The sequence below is a fragment of the Heliangelus exortis genome, chromosome 1 (assembly GCF_036169615.1).
Source record: "Heliangelus exortis chromosome 1, bHelExo1.hap1, whole genome shotgun sequence".
Taxonomy (NCBI): domain Eukaryota; kingdom Metazoa; phylum Chordata; class Aves; order Apodiformes; family Trochilidae; genus Heliangelus; species Heliangelus exortis.
Genome location: NC_092422.1, coordinates 78824056 through 78845045, shown reverse-complemented (window position 1 = coordinate 78845045; position 20990 = coordinate 78824056). Strand labels below are relative to the sequence as shown.

The 20990-nt window shown below is 37.8% G+C and overlaps 1 protein-coding gene and 1 non-coding gene across 3 annotated transcripts in view; both read right to left on the bottom strand.

Moving 5' to 3' along the window:
* Nucleotides 1-20990, bottom strand: part of POLA1 (DNA polymerase alpha 1, catalytic subunit) — a 193829-nt gene that overhangs the window by 151739 nt on the left and 21100 nt on the right. For both annotated transcript variants that reach the window (XM_071750219.1, XM_071750211.1), the window contains exons 13-26: nt 19091-19165; nt 17721-17859; nt 14540-14697; nt 13127-13211; nt 12420-12481; nt 11593-11682; nt 9837-9953; nt 8847-9022; nt 8319-8448; nt 7907-8026; nt 6693-6789; nt 6027-6151; nt 4119-4268; nt 3768-3890 (exon numbers count right to left, since the gene is read on the bottom strand). In XM_071750219.1, coding sequence (XP_071606320.1) covers nt 3768-3890; nt 4119-4268; nt 6027-6151; nt 6693-6789; nt 7907-8026; nt 8319-8448; nt 8847-9022; nt 9837-9953; nt 11593-11682; nt 12420-12481; nt 13127-13211; nt 14540-14697; nt 17721-17859; nt 19091-19165 — 1647 coding nt within the window. The remainder of the gene's footprint in view (nt 1-3767; nt 3891-4118; nt 4269-6026; nt 6152-6692; nt 6790-7906; nt 8027-8318; nt 8449-8846; nt 9023-9836; nt 9954-11592; nt 11683-12419; nt 12482-13126; nt 13212-14539; nt 14698-17720; nt 17860-19090; nt 19166-20990) is intronic.
* On the bottom strand, nt 6299-6429 carry LOC139791854 (small Cajal body-specific RNA 24). The gene has a single exon (XR_011724064.1). It is a non-coding gene; the product is annotated as a small Cajal body-specific RNA 24 (non-coding RNA).

Here is a 20990-nt window from a genome sequence, read left to right as displayed (position 1 = left end):
TCTAGCTGCTTGGGCAAAAATACCTAGAAATGAAAAACAACGTGGAAAAAAGCAAGGATCTGGAAAAGGCTTCAGCTTTGAGTGACAGCCATTAGCAACCAAGCTACCTACAGATAAAATCCTCTCCACTACTTTGCTGTCCTGCAGGAAAATCCTGCAGCAGAGGGCATCATGCGTTTGTGAAATCAGACAACTGACACTTCATCAAAAGCCTTGTCCTTTTTAAAGAGGCTAGGAAGGCATGACCTTACACTGCCCGATAGTGCAGAGCTGGCTCGTTGAACAACATCCACTCATCTTGTTTCCAGTTGTTAAATTACATTAAAGGACAGCTAAAAATATAATAAATATTTTCCTATTACTTTTCCATGCAGGCAACTGCTGTAGTTACAACAACAGCAACGTCCAAGCAAACGCTTAGTAACATGGAGAGGTGGAGGGGAAGGTCTGAGAATCCTTCTAACACATTCCAGATCAATGATGTAACATTTGGCTTCCAACCGCAGAAATAGGGGCTTTTTTTCATTTGTTCTAAGAACAAGAACTGATTAAGTCCTAGTGATTAAAACAGGAAAAGATTTACATCTTCCAATAAGGTCAAACAGATTTGAGCTGTAATTTTAGTTCCCTCCCACCCCAAATTTTTGCCTTTTTTTTTTCTTCCAAAATATGCTGAAATTTAACCAGGCTACCTCTGATAACACACTAAAAATGTGGACAAATTTCACACTAGTATGCACCACCTTCCCTGCTAGAAATTACCCACAAATTAAGAAAACAAACAAGGGAGACTCGTTTGAAGAGCCTGATAGTCAAGGTTTAAAACACTTCCTGACAAAAATGAAAGTCTTAATTGATTAATGATCTCAAGGTCTCTATCGCCATCTAGTGAACACTCACTGCCACTACTACAGGATCCACACAAGTTGCACCTCGTCCACTGGAACCACATTGCCAAGCTCCCGGCTGGATCCCATGGCCAAACTGGCAAAGCATTGCTACCTTTCTACCCCGTGCCTTCAGGTAAATGAAGGTCAAGCACTACCTCTTACCTCACCGAGGCTGACTGAAGGGAACTGAGCTCTTATGGATCATATTCCATCCTGGCACCATGACCTGGCTTTATAAATGGTCTTTCCACATCGTATTTAATACTTCTGCCATCAAAATCCACATTTCAAACACTATCATAGTTACAAGCAAGTTTTTTTAAATGGCAGTATGTAACTGTAAGAATTTTGAGTCATCATAAGGAACTCCAAGGTAGCTCCAGTACTTTGAGCACTCTGGCAACACAAAACCACAAAGAGAAGTTACCCTCCAGGAGAGACAGGACGAAGCACTCAGCATCAGACACCTGCAGTACTCTGTCTTCCCTACAGCTTCAGTGAAAGGGTCTATAGTCACAAAATTAGAAAGCAGCAATTTATGAAAGTCACCAAAACTCATTCCTTTGCAGCTACTTTAAAACTCAGCGCTGAGCTTCAAGAACTTGAAATATTTCCCCCTTTCAACTGTGCTGAGTTATGACTTATGAACAGTAATTGTGTTAGTGCAAATATTAAGTTCAGTTTTCATCCCACACAGTATTTTTCCCACTTAGACATAATTCTACAAGCCCACCTGCATTTACTCAGGTCACCTCCACAACAATTTAAAAAAAAAAAAACAACACAAACTACAGATTACTGCTCATTAGAAAAGGCCATTTAAATTCAGACCCATAACATTTTTCCCTAACAGTTATTTTTTTAATTAACCTTTTCAAGAGAGAATCCAAATCTGCTGATGTTTAACGTTCAGCTCTTTTACATTAGTGTTCCGTGGTAAAAGGAGACCTATGAATAGAAAGACTAATATAAAATTTTAAAGTTGTGTTTTTCCAGATGAAATAATGCCATTTTAAAAATTCCTGAAAACACAAGTGTCCTCTTTTGTCACCTTTTATAGCAAAAACTACTACTCAAGAAACAAGGACATAATAAATCTGTATCTGTTCATTAAGCTACCTACCTACCAACAAGTGAGAAACTTTTCAGAACAGATCACATAGTGTATTTCAGACTCTGTCATGCTTACACAGAAACACAAAATTACAGATCATCCTGAAAAACTCACAGATTTTCAAGTTTGTCATCTCCACAGTATCCAGAGTAAAGAATACTAATCTACCTTAAGTAAAGGGGAAAAAGAAGAGAGTTTCAGCTCTACAGGCAGAGTGGCAAAAGTAACTACTTAAGAGAAAGTGTCTCAAAGTGCTTCCTAGCACATCCTGTACCACCTATTTATGATGCTTTCATTCCACCATCAGTTTAGAACATAATATGCAGGAATACCAGAATTTTGTGCACTGTTATCTCGCTGCTGCTAAGTCACAGACAACTTAGAATGAATTGTATATGCAAATAAAAATATTTCCCCCCTTTAGCAGAGGCCAACAGCTCAAGTATCCATGCAATACCCAGTTTGTGACAGGTGCTCCACATGAGTAATGGAGATCATAAAGTAAACCAAAACGTCAAATTCATGACTTGTTAAATACTGATAGAAACTATAAAGCTATGATACTCAAAAGGCTTTTCATGCCAGTCTCTTAGATAAATACATCAGCATCTCAAAATAGCCACAAAATATGTAACTTCTTTAAAGGAAACATTAACTTCTGAATTAACATGGATGAGTAGTGCATTCACAGTTAGCATACCTCGAAATTATTTCCTAGTTGAATGTGTAAGGTTAAACATACAAGTTACATAAATAGGAAAGCCAGCAAATTTAAGGTTTTACCCACAGAACTGTTAAGATGGGAAGACTTTCAAAAACAAAGATGTGCTATCAGAAACACAATCCCCCTATGCACATCAGCCAGGGGTTGCACATAGACCCCTAGAGCATTGGGAGTCCACAGCAAGGAGAGCTCACAACACAGGAGCATGTGCCTCTAAAAAAGGTGTGAAGTCATCCATCTCCCTGCTCAACTAAAAAGCTGACCAGTCATCCTGTTAACATTTGTTCCTGGCACCTTTGCAGATTCCTGTTTGGCATTCTCTTCCATAAAGAAGAGATATGAAGCATCATGAAAAAAAATGTGTTTTAAGACACAATCAGTGGTATGCTTCTGATCTTTAACAATTATTTAACCCACTGGGACCAAACTGAGTGGTCTGCATTCAGCTACCATCTTAATCAACACCAAGTGTAGTTTTACCCATAAAGTTAAGAGCAACTCTTACAACATCTGGCCTCTTGAGGATGATGCAAAGCTTCATTTTAAGGAACAAATAGTATTTGAAAATAAGGCCCTGAATCCATTGTCACCATGTGATCAAAACCATATCACAAACTTTAGGGTTTCAGACCCTCAACATACCAGGGCAGAGGCCAGTCTGGCCAAAGGAAAGCTCATCCAAAGATGAAGTATACCTCCAAATCAAAGACTAACCCATCGAGCAACACTGGAAATTCACAGAAAATGTGTAAGCAGCCTAGTTTTTTTTTCTTGTCACTATAATCTGGCCCATCAAAACCAAGGAAGTTTAATTCCAAGTAATGCTCTAGCAAGCATTTCAGCTTGTTATACTTTGAGACATTTATCTGATTCTTTTCTAGACAGTTTCATTTTTTCCAACTTCTGCAGCACAAGAAAAACTACAGTTCTGAAACAAGAAGCAGGTTCACAAACAAGACCATTCTCATACTCAATGAAAAAAGTAGGCAGCTGAAATTCACTCTTATTGCATGTGTGTATAACCTGTTTAATGACTTACCTCTCTCCCTTTATGCGTCACCAAAGCAGCCAAAGGCTTGGCATAGAATCTGCTGTAGGAAAATCCCAGGCAGCCATACATACTGTTGGCAGTGAGTTTCAGTGCCTTCTGTCTGATATCATACTGAAAAGAAACATAACAGGCAGGAATGACACAACCACAAGCCAACAGAGAACAGAACTTAACGTTCACAATTACATTCACAGCTTTTTATATAGTTTGCAGCAATGATGGGCCATAAGTAAAGCACATTACAATCACTGCTCACTACTAATCATCCCTATTCTGCAAGGCTGATCAAGGCACTCAGGGGGAGTGGGAAGAAAATCAAAGGAGTTCTGTAAAACACACCTGTAAATAAAGGTCAGGATTTAAATCTGGCTGTTTCATTAACTGCTTAACTTGGCGTCTTCTCTCCACCAGTTTCCTGATTTCTTTGGGCAAAACTCCCATTTCCAGAGATGGGTCTGGAAGCTCTGGAATTTCTTCCTCTTCTTCACCCTGTCAAACGATCACCACTGCTTATCATTTTTTTGCTTGAAGATTAAATTTTTATGTGTTACGTGAAAAACTTGGGGGGGGGGGAGAGGGAAAGCAAACCAAAAAAAAACAACAAAACCACACAGCTCATATCTATTTCTGCAGAGCACTCAAAGCACGGCTTACAACCATGAGATGCTTTTTTGTGGTATTTAACTATATTACTTAGTCCCTGTTGGAGGACAGGGACTAAGCTTGTCTGTGTCTCCAAGAAACCCAAGAAAGACACAGACCAGTAGCAGCATGGTATTTTTTTACATTAAGGTTTATGTATTTTTATTTATACACACACATACATCCAAAGAAATAAAACACACTCTCACTCTCAGGTATCGATAGATACAAAAAATACAGAGAAAAGCACAAAAAACAATTCTGAAAAAAAATCCATCCTTTATTACTGCATAAGTATTTTTGGTGTTCAGAACTGGAAAATGAAGCACATGCTCCACAGAACTGGTACTTTGAATAAGACAACTAACAAAAGAGAAATCAACAGTAACAACACGATGAAAACTCCACCCCAGGCAACTCTTGATTATAGCAAAACAACAGCCTATCAGAAAGCACTCATTCTTGTTAGCATAATCAAAGATATGGTTACTCAGCAAAAACAGAGAGAAGTTTCTAGGAGAATGAAAGAGACAACATACAAAGTGCAATAAGGCCACTATGAGGTTATCAAGTTAAGTAAAGCAGTTTGGGAAGATTCCTAACAAGAAATTACACCAAAATCTGACAAAATATCTTACTGTGATAGAAATCAAAATAAGCTGCTTCAGTTTAAAGCACATTTCACACAGGGGGGTAAATCCATAGAGCCTGGAGGAACTTACTGACATTCTGGTATGCTACTGATATTTCAGTTGTTGTGGGACTATGTCCCATAGCTACTTATACACAACACTCATTTCAATCTGTGAGCCAGAATAAGCTACAAACAAAATCTCAGGTTTAACCTTAGACCTGACAAGCTCATTACTTCAGTTTAGAGCACAACTCCACCAGCAACTGCTAGAACAGCTGACAAAATGAGAATGAGCAGTCATGAGTAAGTTATGGCCAGCTCTGCTGCTGAGAAAATAGTACAGGGAGTAGTACATCTTCAGGAGGTTTCTCAGGTGTGTTTGATACAGTTTAAGACAGTATTAAACAGCATGAATTTCTGTGAAGCTGGTCCCACAACAGTCGCAGCATGACCCCCCTGACACACACCTCCAGGACACACAGTTTTCCTGATGTCTAGGAAGGGTTGAGTTCATACTGCATTCTCTACCCCAAGCATGAGATTTGTGTTTCCCTCATTCAGGTAGGTTGTCATGAACTCTGTGGCAACTTAACTTCAGAAAGCCTGTACCAAGATAGTCTGAAATTGGTCAAGGAGACCAGAAATTACTAGGATGACTTGCAGCTGAAAAAGACCAGAAGAGCCTCACTAAAAATCTTGTTTTGTGAGAATACCAAGATTTTATTTAGATGGGAGAGAACTTACCAAGATTCTATAAAAGTACTACTGAGAGGAAGATGACAGACATAATATTCAAAAATCTCCAAACCAAAACTTACTATGACGCATCTTTAAACAAGAATCACGTTTTTCAAGTGTGATAGGGGAGAATTAAACAGTGAAAAAGAAGAGTTTCTTAAAAAAGCTGATTCACAGAAAACACAGTGAAGCTAACACAGTGCAACTTCAGTCACAAGTTAAAGCACACAAACCTCTGCTCTTTTCTGTGCTTCTGATGACAGTCGCTGCACTGTGGTAAAACAGATGTTAAACTCCTGGATAATTGATGGGTACAAGCTGTTGAAGTCGAGAAGCAAGATAAACTTGTCATAAAAACCTAAAACAGAGTTTAAAACAAAAGTTGTAATTACTCAGCCCCCCTAAGGACTTCATCCAACTCCACAATCAATTGCAGTGACAGTAACACATTGTACCACACTTCCCTTGACATAGCTGTTGAGATGCACCACTACCCATTGCAGGAAGCTGTCAGAAGTGGAACGATCCAACCCCATTAACTCACCGGAGTTGAACAGATAGCTTCTGTGTTACTATAGGACACTTGTACAGTTTTCCCCACATAGAGGAGAAACTGAAAGAAAACATACGTGTCCATTAGAAAATTACACGCAGATATAAAGTACTATTTCATCACAAGAATCTCATCTTCTCACAAAAAGAAAAAAAAAACATCCCAAGAATTAGTAATTCCAAGCCACATGCTGGAAATTTTCCCACATGCAACACCCCCCCACAGCCCTGCAAACCACCACACTAAACTCTCACAAGATACAGAGATGATGCTAACTTCATTATCTGCATTAATGTAACCTACCTGTATCTAATTTCACAGAAGAAAAAAAATTGCCACATCTTACCAACTTTGGGATCCAAGACTAAGCCCCCAGCATATGCTGCTTTCTTTCTCCCTATCTTTGATTTATTCTGTTCTTCGAAATCTTCATCGTCATCCACCTACATTTGGCATTTAAAAAAGTCATTATCTAGTTAAAGATTTCTGTACTCTTGGAGGAGTTATTTTTGGCAATCAAATATGAAACTGCGAGCCAGTGCATAAAGATGCTTTTCAAATACATGTAAAATGCTGTATTTTCATCATGATCCTTATATCAAAGCTCTCTACATGACAAAACAGCATTCAAACCAACTCCTAGAGGAACAAAATGCTAACAAGAGATTACAAGGCCCTTAAAGAATGGTCATCATTCAACACAGCAATAGGAGGCATTTGCTTGGATGGCTGTAGAAGTCAACAGTAGGAGGAAAAAAAAAAAAACAACTCATGATCCAGAAGAAGTATTACTGCCCAATTAAATGTAGGTTTTGGACAAACAATGGCTGGGCTTTAATGAAACAAATAAAACCACTATTACTGACCCAAAGAGTATTTTTGCTATTTGTTTTGTTGCAGGAAGAATTTTTCTAACAGTTGTCCAATGCTATTCTGGATCATTTAAGATTCTGAAACTGCTCTGTTGCAACAATACAATCAACAGAACTTACTGCTTTGAAATTTGCTGTTGAACTTATTTAAAAGTAAAATTAAAAAGCAAAATATAGTCAAATACAAATACCTCCTAAAAATTTAATTTTTTTACTAAAAAACATATGGATGTTTCTATGAACACATTTACATTGGTTTTACCCAAATGAATTTTTTTCAATGTCCTTGGATATTTTACCCACAATCTCAAATCACCCACCTTATAAATTATACTTTAAATACTGTTCATCAAAAAATAATTGCAGGGCAAATGCGCAGCTATTAAGCAACACGTATTATCTTCTTTAATACCTCCTAGCACAGACAACCACTTAGCTTTTTTTGGTTTTAAACTAAAAAAGCAACAAAGTTCCCACAGATCTGTGATATGACAGAAAAGGTATTAGGCTGTCTCTTTAAACCATACATTTCCATATTATCAGTTTAACATAAAAAAGTATCCTCAAATTATGAACAACTTATAATATTGTTATATATAAAACACAGAACATGCAATATGTAAAAGATAAAAGAACATTTTTGGGTTTTTTTAATAAAAATTATTAGGAAGAGAAAACCTGGACCCACCAGCTTCTGAGGAGGCTTTTTAAAAACTTGTTTGTCTGGCACTATATAGTCTTTTTCATGAAATGCATGAAGCAGCAAGAATTCATTACGTTCAGATCGTCCACCCATCAGTGTCCTCGACTACAGACAGAGGCAAAAAAGACAAAAAAAATCAGACTAAACAACATGCTTAGTTTAAGCTCATCTAGCATTATTCTGCATCATCACCATGCACAAAATTCAAATGTGATAATGCAAGTTTTACATTATTACTTGACTAAATCACAAAACTCTCACACATCACAGCAAAAAACTTACAGCATCATATATTCTCAAATTAGTGTTTACAAATTAACACTAGCAAATCAAACACAAAGCAGAATTGTTTCTGTGGGAAAAACAGGGGAAAAGGAAGGCAGGAATAAAAACGTACCATGACATTCCCAGAGATGTTTGTAATTTGAAGGGCCAGTGGCAGAACATTGAGCTCACACATGATCTGGAGAATGAACTTGGCATCTGTCCAGGTGTTTTCCAGCATGTATAATAAGTGAGGAGAATCACTGGGAAAAGAAGGGGTAAGGCCTAGTGAAGTAAAAATCAGCCTCCTTTGTACTCTGCAACAGTTTATACCTATATGCTGTATGAACACGTGGTATCTGTGTCGTACCAGTTTGAATTCTGTAGCAAGCTCTTTTAATTGGAAAAAAAAATCCAACCCATAACTGAAGCTTGTGTATCCTACCAGCATATCTAAACCAATGCTCTCACAAACCAACTTAGTGCATAGTAAGCCAACATGCACTAGTAGCCTGAAACATTATAAAATACTGTTAATATTTTACTTTTCAAATGCCAATATGCTAAGTCAGCATTTCCATATGCGAGCATGAAATTGTATAGCAGGAGAACAGCTCCTCTACTTTCAGTGAAGGATTAAAAGCACAAATCAGGAACATACCTGTACATATTTTGAATTTCCTCTGGTAGAATTGTTACCTTCTGTGTTTTCAAAATCTGATGGACCAGTTCAGACAAATGGTAACTTTTGCAGCGAATTAATTCTTTAGCAGAAATTTCTACATCACAGATCATACGACCGCAGGCAGCATTCCTTTCAGCAAACCCTCCTCGACCCTTAACCATATCATACAGGACAAGCATTAACAAAGAACAACTATCCAAAACATACACTTACAGGACTCAGTCAAGTCAATTGGTCACTAAATACTCTACTAAATGCCACCAGCACTCAAGCTTTATAGTTATGCCCTGAAAGAATCCATGCTATCTTTCAGTATATGTGGATATTAAGCAGTAGATACTTCACTCTCACTTACTAGCTAGATCTTTAATTCTTAAACTATCATGCCTTTTTTTCAGTAATTAGAATAGTCTCAACAAGAACACAGGTGTGGATTTTGTTTTTCCTCTGAGGGTACTTTTTGTACTAACAGCAGGAGAGGAACAAGCCACACAGAAATACTTGGCCTCTAGGAAGAACAGGAGCAGTTAAGAACACAGCCAAGTTCAGCACTTCAGTACTATTAGCCTCACACAGATTCCTCTGAACAAATAACGTACTAATAACTACAGAATTACTAACTTAGGAGCTCTCTATGGGATGATTCACCAATCAATCCAAATTATATTTTCTCATTTTGCAGTTATAGCAGACAAAGACTGTTAAAGACTATTGCAATTAATCTGTCATTACCATCATCTAGTTGAGATACATAAACTAAATTAGCCTAACTTGAAAATTAGTTTAGCTTATTACTCTAATAAAAGTCATATAAACACTCATCATTTCTGATCTAGGAAACATGAAATCCAGCATGACCAACAGTCAAAATACATCAGTGTCACATTAACAACTCCTCAGCAAAATTAATTCATTTTCATCACACAAAACACAAATGGGCTTAAAATCATTGAGCAATCTTATTACCCCAAGCTTTGGCATATTGGACCTCCTCAGTCGACCTATCTTGGACCAATGTGGGACTTTGGACACATTAATTCTTTGAAGCAGCACTTCCAGATCAAATCCATAAATATTGTGACCCTTGCAGCAGAAAAAATAAGAAAAAAGGGTTACAACAAATGCAAATTGAAAGACTTACTTTCATACACTTGGTACTCCTTTGCCCTTTGTGTTTTTTCCCAACTAATTTATGGCATTAAATCTCTGATAGAATGCACTAAGAGAACATTTATCAACAGTACTCATTACCCTTACCACTAACTATGCTGTTCAGTAGAATACCAAATCACCTCTGTAACTCACTCATAGCACACATGATTCAGCTTTATGGTTTGATACCAGAAATTAAGATTTAAAGCTTTCTAGAAAAAACACACAACATCCTTTATCCAGCATGCAGACTTAGCTGTGAGCAATTCCTTTTCTCTCTATCCATTAAAGTCTCAATATCAACATCAAAATACTGTATTTTTTTTTCCTTTCATACTATGACAGACATAGTGGTTAAATCTGGACAGGAAAATCTTGGAACCAGTATTTACATATCAAAGCACTCCAGCAATATTTTCAGAGTTTAAACAATGCTAAGGACACTGATGACACTGGTCTGCAACCTCAGCTGAAAGCAAAATGCCACCCTGATGAACTTGAATCTGCATGGACTAGTCAGTCACCAGGAACTGTAGGTTCACCATATCAGATAAATCTTCATAGTGCAATACTGCACTACCGAAGAAGCTTCTTAAAATCAACAGTATTACAGCCATAGTATATGTCTCCTACCTATACTGATATAGACAGTTCTTCAATAGCACTAACTAAACCAGGTGCAAATTAAACTGCTCTGACATGGCTCTTCTGTTTCTTAGGATTAGAGCTCTAACACCCCTACCACTAACATCTTCAATTTAAAACCACTGGCTGCAGTGTTTCCCCCAATTCCTTCCCATAACCATGAGGAAGCTCAGCTTGTAGGGAGAAGAGTGGTTATCATCCCCACAGTGAGCTGAAGAGAACAGGAATCTGACTGCTCATTTCATCCTATTCGCACCACTTCATTATTTGTATTTACCTATAGAAGGATAACAAGTTGTATATAACCAACCACAGATTTATAACCAACTTCAAATTGTCTTAAAAATTCATCAAACGAATGTCAAGACTGTATATCACTTAGAACATAACAAAAAATTTAGTGATTATAATAAAACCTCAGCTGCCAATACAGTAGAAAACATGGAATGCTTATTTCAAAACTGCTCAGATCCTGTAGATTTGTAGAGGTTATCATTCTGATTTGCAGCATAACACAATCTAAATGGTGACACAAATGATCTGAGCACATGAACTTTAAGTATAGTATACTGAAAGTATCTGAACTGTTTAGTATGCCAAGAGTTCCTATTTTTATAGAACATCACATAGTTTTTGTGTTGTGTTTTGTCCTTCTGAGTAAAGAAGAAAAATCTGTTTCAGATACTATGGAAATACTGCTTATTTTAGATATTACAGGAAATAATAGGATATATAAAAAGCTGTCAGGGAAAATTCTGTACCATCTTTTTATCAAAGTACACCTGCTGTCTTATAAGCAAATGCAATTCATAAGGCCGTCTCAGATAAACATTAGAAAACCTATAAGGGGACAAAAGAAAAAGAACAAAGCTGACCAACTGACAATATGCTTTAATTCAGCTCTCAAAGTCTCAGAACTACTCACCACAATAACATCTGGGTCAATTTTATGAATCTTCGCAAGGAAAAATCCCAGCAGTGTTCTCTCTGTTGCAGCAATTTCTATTTTAGCATTCTAAAAGAAGCAAGAGAGCACCTGATTTCAATGACCCAATAAATTTTAAATGGAAACATCTCCTCTCCCCTACTAGTTACAAGACAATAATAAAGCACCACAGAGTTCTCCCATTCCTTCTATAATTCAAGGGGTTTTGTTCTCACTCTCACAGACAAAAAGCTTTTCTCAGAGGCTTATTTTCATTTTGCTTTTGTATACCGGTATCTAGTGGTATTTTAAGAGCCTCCTAAGAATCAAGCACACCAGGAAAATGCTCCATGTGCATCCTTCACTCACAGGCTTCCGATCACACAGAAACAGTAAAATCAAAAATAGGTTACTTTATTATTGTTTCAGGTCTCTCAGTGCCCTTCAGAAAAGATGTCTTCTAAATTTTGACAGACTTACAGTCTTCAAGGAAAGAAGAAACACATTCTTCCACTTTACTATGAATAGAGTCAGGTATAATGAAAATTAATCACAACTTTAACCTCTTTACAAAACCTTTCCAACTCTCTTGTCTAACACTGTCTACTTTATGAGCACAACTAGCAGCAATATTGAATCACAACAAGCACATAGCTCTGTTTTTCACAAGCAGTGCAGCATAAATCCCTGGATTTAGTTTTGCAGAGTGGAAAACTGAAATAATCATGCCATTCTTTTGAAAATTTCTCTTACACAACTCAGCCAAAGCAACATGAAGTTCAGATTTTAAAAGGCAAGCAATCAAAAGACTAACAAAATGAAATTACCTTCTTTTTAATAGCTTCTTTGAAGTCATAGGGAAAAATGCAATCACTCGGTTTGGAAACAACTGCAAAAGAAATTGTATTTGTTCTTACATACATGTTCTTAGTTGTACCCTCCTCATAAGCACCCACCCACAATGATGGGAGATAAGGAGAACTGAGCTCTATTTCTAAAAACCTAACCTTATGTCATTAATTGTCTTAACGATAATAATTAATAAAGTATTTAACAATTTTAATCAGTCATATTTGAGGTTATCATTAGAAATTAAACTATGGTCCACAGAACATCATGGTTCTGAAGAACATCAAGGTTTAACTGATCTTACTGCAATGCCACTGCTGTGAGGGATTTTTCTTTCCTAGAAAACTTACTTATTTATAAACATGACAGGTTTATTTCTCAAATTCTGTGTAGAAGAACTGGAAAATAACTAAATGGAAATAAATAAATGGTCTAAATCCAAAAGAACATATCATGAAGTAAAACTAATAGAAAGGATAGGAAACTGTATAGAGCTGGGTTATTTCCCATTGTCTCAGACCAAGATTTTTGCAATGAAGACTTCAATAAATAAATAGTAACCAGTGAAGTTAAAAACAGGGAGAAAATCCTGCCCGGGAGTTGAAAGTTCATCGCACTAAGCCGCAACAAAAGGAAAACTTTGAAAGTATTCTTTTTCTACTCATGAACCATTCCAAATACATACCACAAAAGTGTGTTTGAAAAGGAGGCTGAGGTGGAGCCTTGTCCAAAGGAAATTTCTGATGAATCAGAGCTGCAACAGACACAATCTATACCAAAGAGACACAGAACACACAATTTCATAAACATGACTGCTAGCAAGATCAATACCTTTTTTAACTTTCCTCATCTCTTTACTATTGTTTCTATAAAATATAATTTCTAAATTAATTCCGGCTACAAATAGTTACAAAGAAGGAAAGTTACCAATTGATCTCAAATTAAAAATTATCTGAGAAATTTGAGAGGAAAAATTTTTCATTTTGAAAATTTCTGCTTTTATCAAATTTTGTTCTCAATCTGAACAGACCCCAAAATTTAAGCAACTTCCTTATGAAGTGCAGAGGAGACACGAGCAGGGCAGGACATGGAGAAACCTTGCCCTGAACAAGCAGTCAAAGCTGCCAAGAAGCCAAGAGGTTTTTGCATTTAGAAGCTATCAGCTTTACTGCTTCTGCTTGCTTTGCTGGTACAACATCCTAGTTCCCCAGACACTGGACAGGAAAAAAAAACAACAGAAGACAAAGCAGACAGGTTTTAGAAACATCTTGGCAAGCAGAGCCCTGTTGGTACCCAGCACGTCTCATTATGTTGGCTAGAAACCACAAGTTTTCCATGCCCCATCCAAAAAAATTTTAACTTTACCCAGAGAATTAATTCTGCTTGCAAAATTTTACAGCCTAATTTTTCTTCCATTCAACTAGCCAGAAACAACTGTACTATCCTATTAGTGAATACTAAATCCCTTTCTAAATTAAGGAGATTTATGTTAAACAGATAAGCATGCCTAACTGTGTGCTGGTCTGCAGTGGTCTGCAGTCCACAATTGGAAGTGGCCACCTACATCTCTCCTCTTTTTTGAGGAAAAGACAGATCTTGCAGCAAAATATTAGGCACTGTAAGATTTGGACCAGATCTCAAAATGAGATTTAACAGCAAATCAGTTTTTTCAAAATGAGTTTTATCAGCAGAAAAACCCACTCACTTAACCTAGAACATATGATTAGCTTTACCAAAAAATAAAAAATAAAAATAATCCATTAACAACAGTTCTGGGACAGTTTCATTTGTAACTATTACACACAACAACAAAAAATAGAAAAAAAACCCAACAAAAACCAAAACCAGACAAAAATCCCCACCAAACAATGCAAGATCTGTTGTCACATTAAATCATCTCACTGAACTGAACCTCCAGTTCTCATGCTGGTGAGACCTCAGTAAAAATTTCTTTGGAAAGTTCAAAACACAAAGTTTATTCAACAGCAAATATATTTATTTAGGGGTGTTTTATCAGCTGAAGTTCTTCCAAGAATTAGAAAATTGTTAGTATATGCCAAAGAACAAAACCAAACCAAAACAAGAGCAGATTACTTACCTCATTCTGGTGAGTCTTTGGATTCTGAGTGGTCTTCATGCTGAGAGACATTACCACAAGAGGAGGAGGAGGAGAAAGATCTTTAACCACATTCACCAAGCCAGGTTTCATAGCCACAGCCTCCACTTTGCACCAGCTGACTGACTGATTCAAAGGCTCTGAGGAAACATGAACCATCTTCACCTTTCTGAGAAACACAAGTAAGGCTTCCCTAATGCCACTGCTGCACAGAGCACATCTTTGTAACACCTGCTAGCTCCAAGATCCAGACTTAACCTGCCCAGGCCCTGGCTCTCCAGTCAGAAGCCAAGTCACACCAAAGAACAGAGGTAAGATTTGTAATGAGGCCAGGAAGAAAAAAATCAGACAGCTTTATAAAGAATCATAGCAGAGAAAGGCATAAACCAAGCATAACTTCACCTATATTAAGATACTACCTCTTTTCATCTTATCTTGTAGTTAGCCTAAACAGAGAAGGCTTCATAAAAACTAAATTACTTCAAGAGAAATTTTCATGGATATAGCAATTTCTTAAACTCTACAGGAAAAGGCAGCCAGAGTACTAATCAAAAGAATTTTCATCAAATGAGAGCAAGAGCATATGACTGAATAAAATGCACTGGATAATTCATTTAGGTAAAGTCCTTCAGAAACACAAGGAGATGGTGGGTGACCTAAAAAGAGAGATCATAAGCTATCCCAAAATGTAAGGCAGGCCACAGAAAGCTATTTAGGCAAAAAGTGTACAAGACCTAAAAAATTATATAGATCGACACAGAGGGGGGGCTAAGGGGGAAGACATGTTCACCACTCATTATCATTTGAATATTTTGGTTCGTACTCCTTCACTTACTTGGGAAAAAAAAAAAAAAAGAGTGATCATTCACAAAGGATGCTACTGAGGTTACTCACTACACACAGTTAGAAGGAAGCAAAGGTTATATTTCTGAGGGATTAGCCTTTTGAAGACAGCTGATGGTAGACATGGTTATCTCACTCCCTGAGAAATTATTTGATCTATCTCTAGAAACCCACATACTTCACCTTCTCTATTTTTTCTCCTCGAAATGCAACCAGGTAACTAACTAAAATATTTTCGTTTATAAAAAAAGAACTGATGATCTCTCCAAAGGAAGACAGATATCAATTGCTTAACACCTTTTTCTTTGTTGTCCAGTATCTTAACAACCACAGCTTCATCTTACACTCTCCAGAGTATTGGTCTCCCAAGTGGGATGCATGAACCACACAGTTGTATAAGACAACCCACTGAGGTGTGGGAAGAAAATATTTTTTGTACCATCAATAAATAAATACCTTTACAAGTATTTATTTTATATACCTCAGCCTTCCTGAATTTGTGTTATTTCATAATGTTCATAATATACTAGCACAGTAGTGTGTGTGTATAATTTATAAAGGAATATCTATATAGTGAGGTTACCTGTTCAATTTTTTACTGAGAGGGTGCACGATGTAACAAGTTTGGAGACTGCTGCTCTGCAAAAGCTCTGGTGCTATCTAGCACTGGTACTCAAACTGCTAAGACAGCTCTGTTATGAATAGTGATGACAGTTTTTGGAGAAGTTGTAGGAGTCTGATCAAATGGTTTGAGACTAAATTATTCTAGACCTTCCAGATACAATTCTCATCCCCCTCCATAGAAAGTGTGGAAGCAGAACTTTACAAGAAAGCAAGAACCTTCTGGTAAACTAGACACACACACACAAAAACCAGCTTTGGGGCACAAAATCCAGTGCAACGACTACAGAAATTTGCATAAACTAGGCAGCTTAGTAGACAGTTTCAACAGAGTAGGCATGCCACAGTTTAGAAATTAATCATAGAATGGGTTGGATGGGAAGGGACCTTAAAAATCAATATGCAATGACCCCCTGGCATGGGCAGAGACACCCTCCACCACACCAGGTTGCTCAACCTGGCCTTGAACAATTCCAGGAAGGGGACATCCACAATTCTCCAATTCTGACTCCAAGATACAGACTCTTTGGAACCTGAAGGCTGTAATGGAGAGAAGGGAATGGGGAAAAAAGAGCTCCCTTATTTTACTGTTTAACTCTGGGCTGGAACCAGTTATCGGAGCCCAAGCAAGGTAGCCTAAGGGGAGATAATGCACATCAGCTTGAAAAGAATACTGCCTGAACCACTAGTTATTATTGCCATAACACTTGTCATACTGGGTATGAGGAAGAATATGGATCTGGGTTCTTTACAGGTGAAGAAAGAAAACACCAAAGAAATTTGAGGTCAATTCTTGGGCAAAAAGTGCACATGAAGGCACTGGCACCTTTTCTGAGGCACTGAAAAATCAGTGCCAGGAAGTACACTGATGCTCGACAATGTCGGGTGGAAAACTGAGAGCTAATCCACCTTTTGACAGTCAGGGGATTTGTCTTTCCTGCTCAAAATCCATAGTGGTATCAGCTTCATCTGTGATTAAGCAAGGCTCTGAAGAGGAGAATCCTCCTAGTGTCTGTGTCAATAATACCAATTTTATATTCACAGTGCCCCACAGAGACTGCACTACTAGATGTAGCTTTTGTATAGTATGATCAGATTCCTTATGTTCTTGGAAATGTGCAGCACATATTGAACAAAGGACTCTAACCAAAAGAAAATACAGCAGCATAACCACCTGTAAGTGGTGCATGCCAGTCACAAGGCAGAAAGGATTTCAAACTAAATAAGCTGCATATCACAAACTTTCTAAGTGTCTTTCTAAGTGTCAGGAAGAAAAAAAATAACTAATACAAAAAAGCCATCTAAGCAGCAGTTTGCTGTTAAAAAGATACATTTACAGAAAAGACATGAACCTTAAGTTATCAAGAGAAGGAAGAGCAATAAATTTCTTGGAAATTAACATTAGCTCAGTATGGCTTTAGGGTAGGCACCAAGGAGTAGCTGCTAGGCACTGTATAGTTGCCTCTCACTGCCATTCAGTTATAATCTCATCTGTACTATGTGCCACTTTATAAGGACAGAGCTCTCACTCAGAAGGAAAAATAAATTTCAGTTTGTACTAGATCATGAACATTCCACAGATAAAATGCGAAGTTAATCTATAAAATGTTAACTTATCTTTAAATTTCCCCTCCTCCCCCCAAACTATAATTAGGTGCGTTTTCCAGTAACCAAGTATTTCATATGCAAACCACCATACGTGGATTTTTTATTTCCAGCCAGCATGGTCCTTTGATCTTCCTGCTCATCAAGAGAAGTTCCAGGCTAGAGGTGTTAGTTCCAAATACATGTGAAAATGTTTGTCCTTTCAGATCTTGGGGAAGCCGAGGGTATTCAGCCTAACAAGTAACAGAAAGCAGTGAGTCATTTCACCCCACAAAAGTCTTCAAGGTTGATGTGCTGTATTCAGACAGCACCTTAACAAAGCCACACAATACCTGAAATCACTGTAATTTCCAACAAGCAAAGCCTTAACCCGTAACACCTTACTGTAATTGAAGAAATTACACTATTGACTTGACTTAAATAGGCACATAACAAAATCAAGACAGTAATATAAAAATGCACTGAAGCAAAAGTTCTCCATCCATACTGGATGTAAGAGAGAAGTATTAACATCAGCCAAGACTACAAAAATGTTCAATCTATTTTAATACAGAAACTGCTCATGCTGTAAACTTAACAAGATAGTTACAGCTTTAATATTGCCTGTCAAATAAAGGCTGCATAAGTGTTTCTGCACAGCTAAAGAAAAATCTAAGACAGCTTAGCAAATCTCTATGGGATGCTGCTTTTGCATCTAGAACTAGTATCTTAAAAATGGTTGAAAAAGGCATTATTTCAGCAACTGACCAAACAGGTTCAAGACTACTGTCTTATACTTGAAACCGAATTAACTATTTTTGATAGAATAGGTACTGATGTTCTCATAGGACATTTTTGCATGTTCACTGCTCAATTTTACAGCTCCTTAACAACAACCACTCTCACCCAGCTGCCATCTGCAAGAGCAGAGTTACCAGCTGTATTCTGAACATGAATTCAACAAAACATTTCAGGGTAATAAGTAATTTCAAACACCTTACAGTACTTCAGGCCTTGATCCAGTACAGCTAAAGGATTTTTTGGCTGACAGGTTAATTCAGTGTAAAGGCAACAGGAAATAAAGTGGGATAAATAGAAATACAGATCGTTGTAAATCAATAACCAAATTATAATTGGGGGAGAAGGTGGAAGGAATATTTTTCCCCTTCATGGTTTCTTTCCACCAATACAGCTAACATAAACAAATTAACATGTTGCAGGTTACAGGATAACAAACTGGTTTTGTTAAGGAGTAACCAACGTACAAATGATTACACAAAAGCCACAAGCTTAGGTATCAACTCCCTGTGTGCTGTTTTTTTTTTTTCAATTACTAGACAATGAGAAACCAACTATACAATAGAGGCACAGCCACTAGCTGCTGAAGATCAAATCCTGCCATTTTTCATTTTTAGTAAAATCATAAAATTATTAATTAGGGCAAGAAAGCAGGGTATGGTCTTTTATCAGATTAATTATACTCACCGAGTACTTAACTTCTAAGTATTCGGATTTTGCTGGAACATCCGGAATCTCAAAAGCATAATATTTTTCCACTTTCTATATAAAACAAATACATTATTTTTTCAATTATCTCCTAGTCAAATACACATTCTGTCCAGTAAGAAAGCTAATGAAAGAAGAGCCTGTCAAGCCACACATTTCAAATATGATAGGATTGATTATATATTACCAATTCTGCAACTCATTATAACCATCCAAAGATGGTAAGAATGCTTTTAGCACCTGTATTTAATCTCTTTATGTGTTCTTAGCATGAAAAGCTTCTACAGAATTGAGTTACGAGTATATTAACCATCACAAAACAAAAAGCATATAACTAAGGAAACTCAGAAACATTCTGTAACTTCACAGGCTTCACATCCTCATGAGAACTGGTGGCTTCAGACCATCACAAAATGGTTGAGATGGAAAGTCATGTCCAGAGACTGCCTACTCTTGCTAACTGTTCAGAGCTGTCTCAAATAGAGTGGATTGCTGGGGGTCCCCTCCAGTCAGGCTGTAAATATCCCCAAGTTGCCACTCTGAGCAACATCTGCCAGAGCCTGTTCTCCCTTAGAGTTATAAACAGTTTCATGTTCTGATAAATGTAATGTGTTTGAAATAGTACCTATTGCTTTCATCCTCCATTTGCCACCAATGAGGAAGAGTCAGCCACCATCATCTTTACTCCTGCCCATCAGATGCTTATACACAATCAATCACAGAATCACTAAGGTTGAAAAAGACCTCTAAAATTATCAAGTCCAACCATCAACCCAATACCACCAGTCAACTTAACCATGTCCTCAAGTGCTACATCCACATGTTTTTTGGACACCTCTGGGGACACTGACTCCACCACTTCACTGGGCAGCCTGTTCCAATGCATGACCACCCTTCCCATAAGCAACTTCTTCCTAATATCCAATCACAACCTCCCCTGGCATAACTTGAGGACATTTTCACTTGTCCGAGCACCAATTCTGTGGGAGAAGAGACCAACCCCAACCCCCATCCCACTACAACTTCCTTTCAGGTAGTTGCTTCCCCTCAGCTTATTCTTCTCTAGACCAAACAATCCCAATTCCCTCAACCACTGCTCATAAGACTTGTGCTCTATATCCTTCACCAGTTTTGTTGCTCTTCTCTGGACATACCCCAGCAACTCAATGTCTCTCTTGTAATGTAGGGCCCAAAACTGAACATAGTAGTCAAGGTACAGCCTCACCAGTCCTGAGTATAGGGTAACAATCATCATCCAAGCCCTGCTCACAACACTATTTCTCATGCAGACCAGGATGCAATTGGCAATCTGGGCCACCTGGGCACATACTGGCTCATGTTCAGCCTGCTGCCAACCAGCACCCCCAGGTCTTCCTCTGCCAGAAAACTTCCCAGCCACTCTTCCACAAGCCTGTAGCATTGCCTGGGGTTTCTGTAACCTCGTGACAAGATCTCCCATCACCAGTCCTTCACCTCAGGCCTTCTCTTCTCCAGGCTGACTAAGCAGCCCCAGGTCAGTCAACTTCTCCACACATGACAGACACCCCAAGCCCTGTAGTTACTTTTGTGGTCCTGTGCTGGATTTGCTCCAACATGTGCACATCTTCTCATATCAGCAACTCAGCTGAATGCAGCACTCCACATGTGTCTTACCTTACATCTCATCTTGTGTCTGTCCCCTTAAGTAGCCCATACTTCATTGGTTTGTCTTTGGGGAAGCTATGGGAGACAGAGCTGAAAGCCTACTAAAGTCAAGACAAAAAACAAACAGCCACTGCTCTCTCTTCTTTGTTTCAGCTTTCCTTTTAGTCTCTTGGGGTCAGGGATTGCTGAAGGCTGAACTCAGTAATAAAGACCAAGGTGAAGATGACATTGAGCA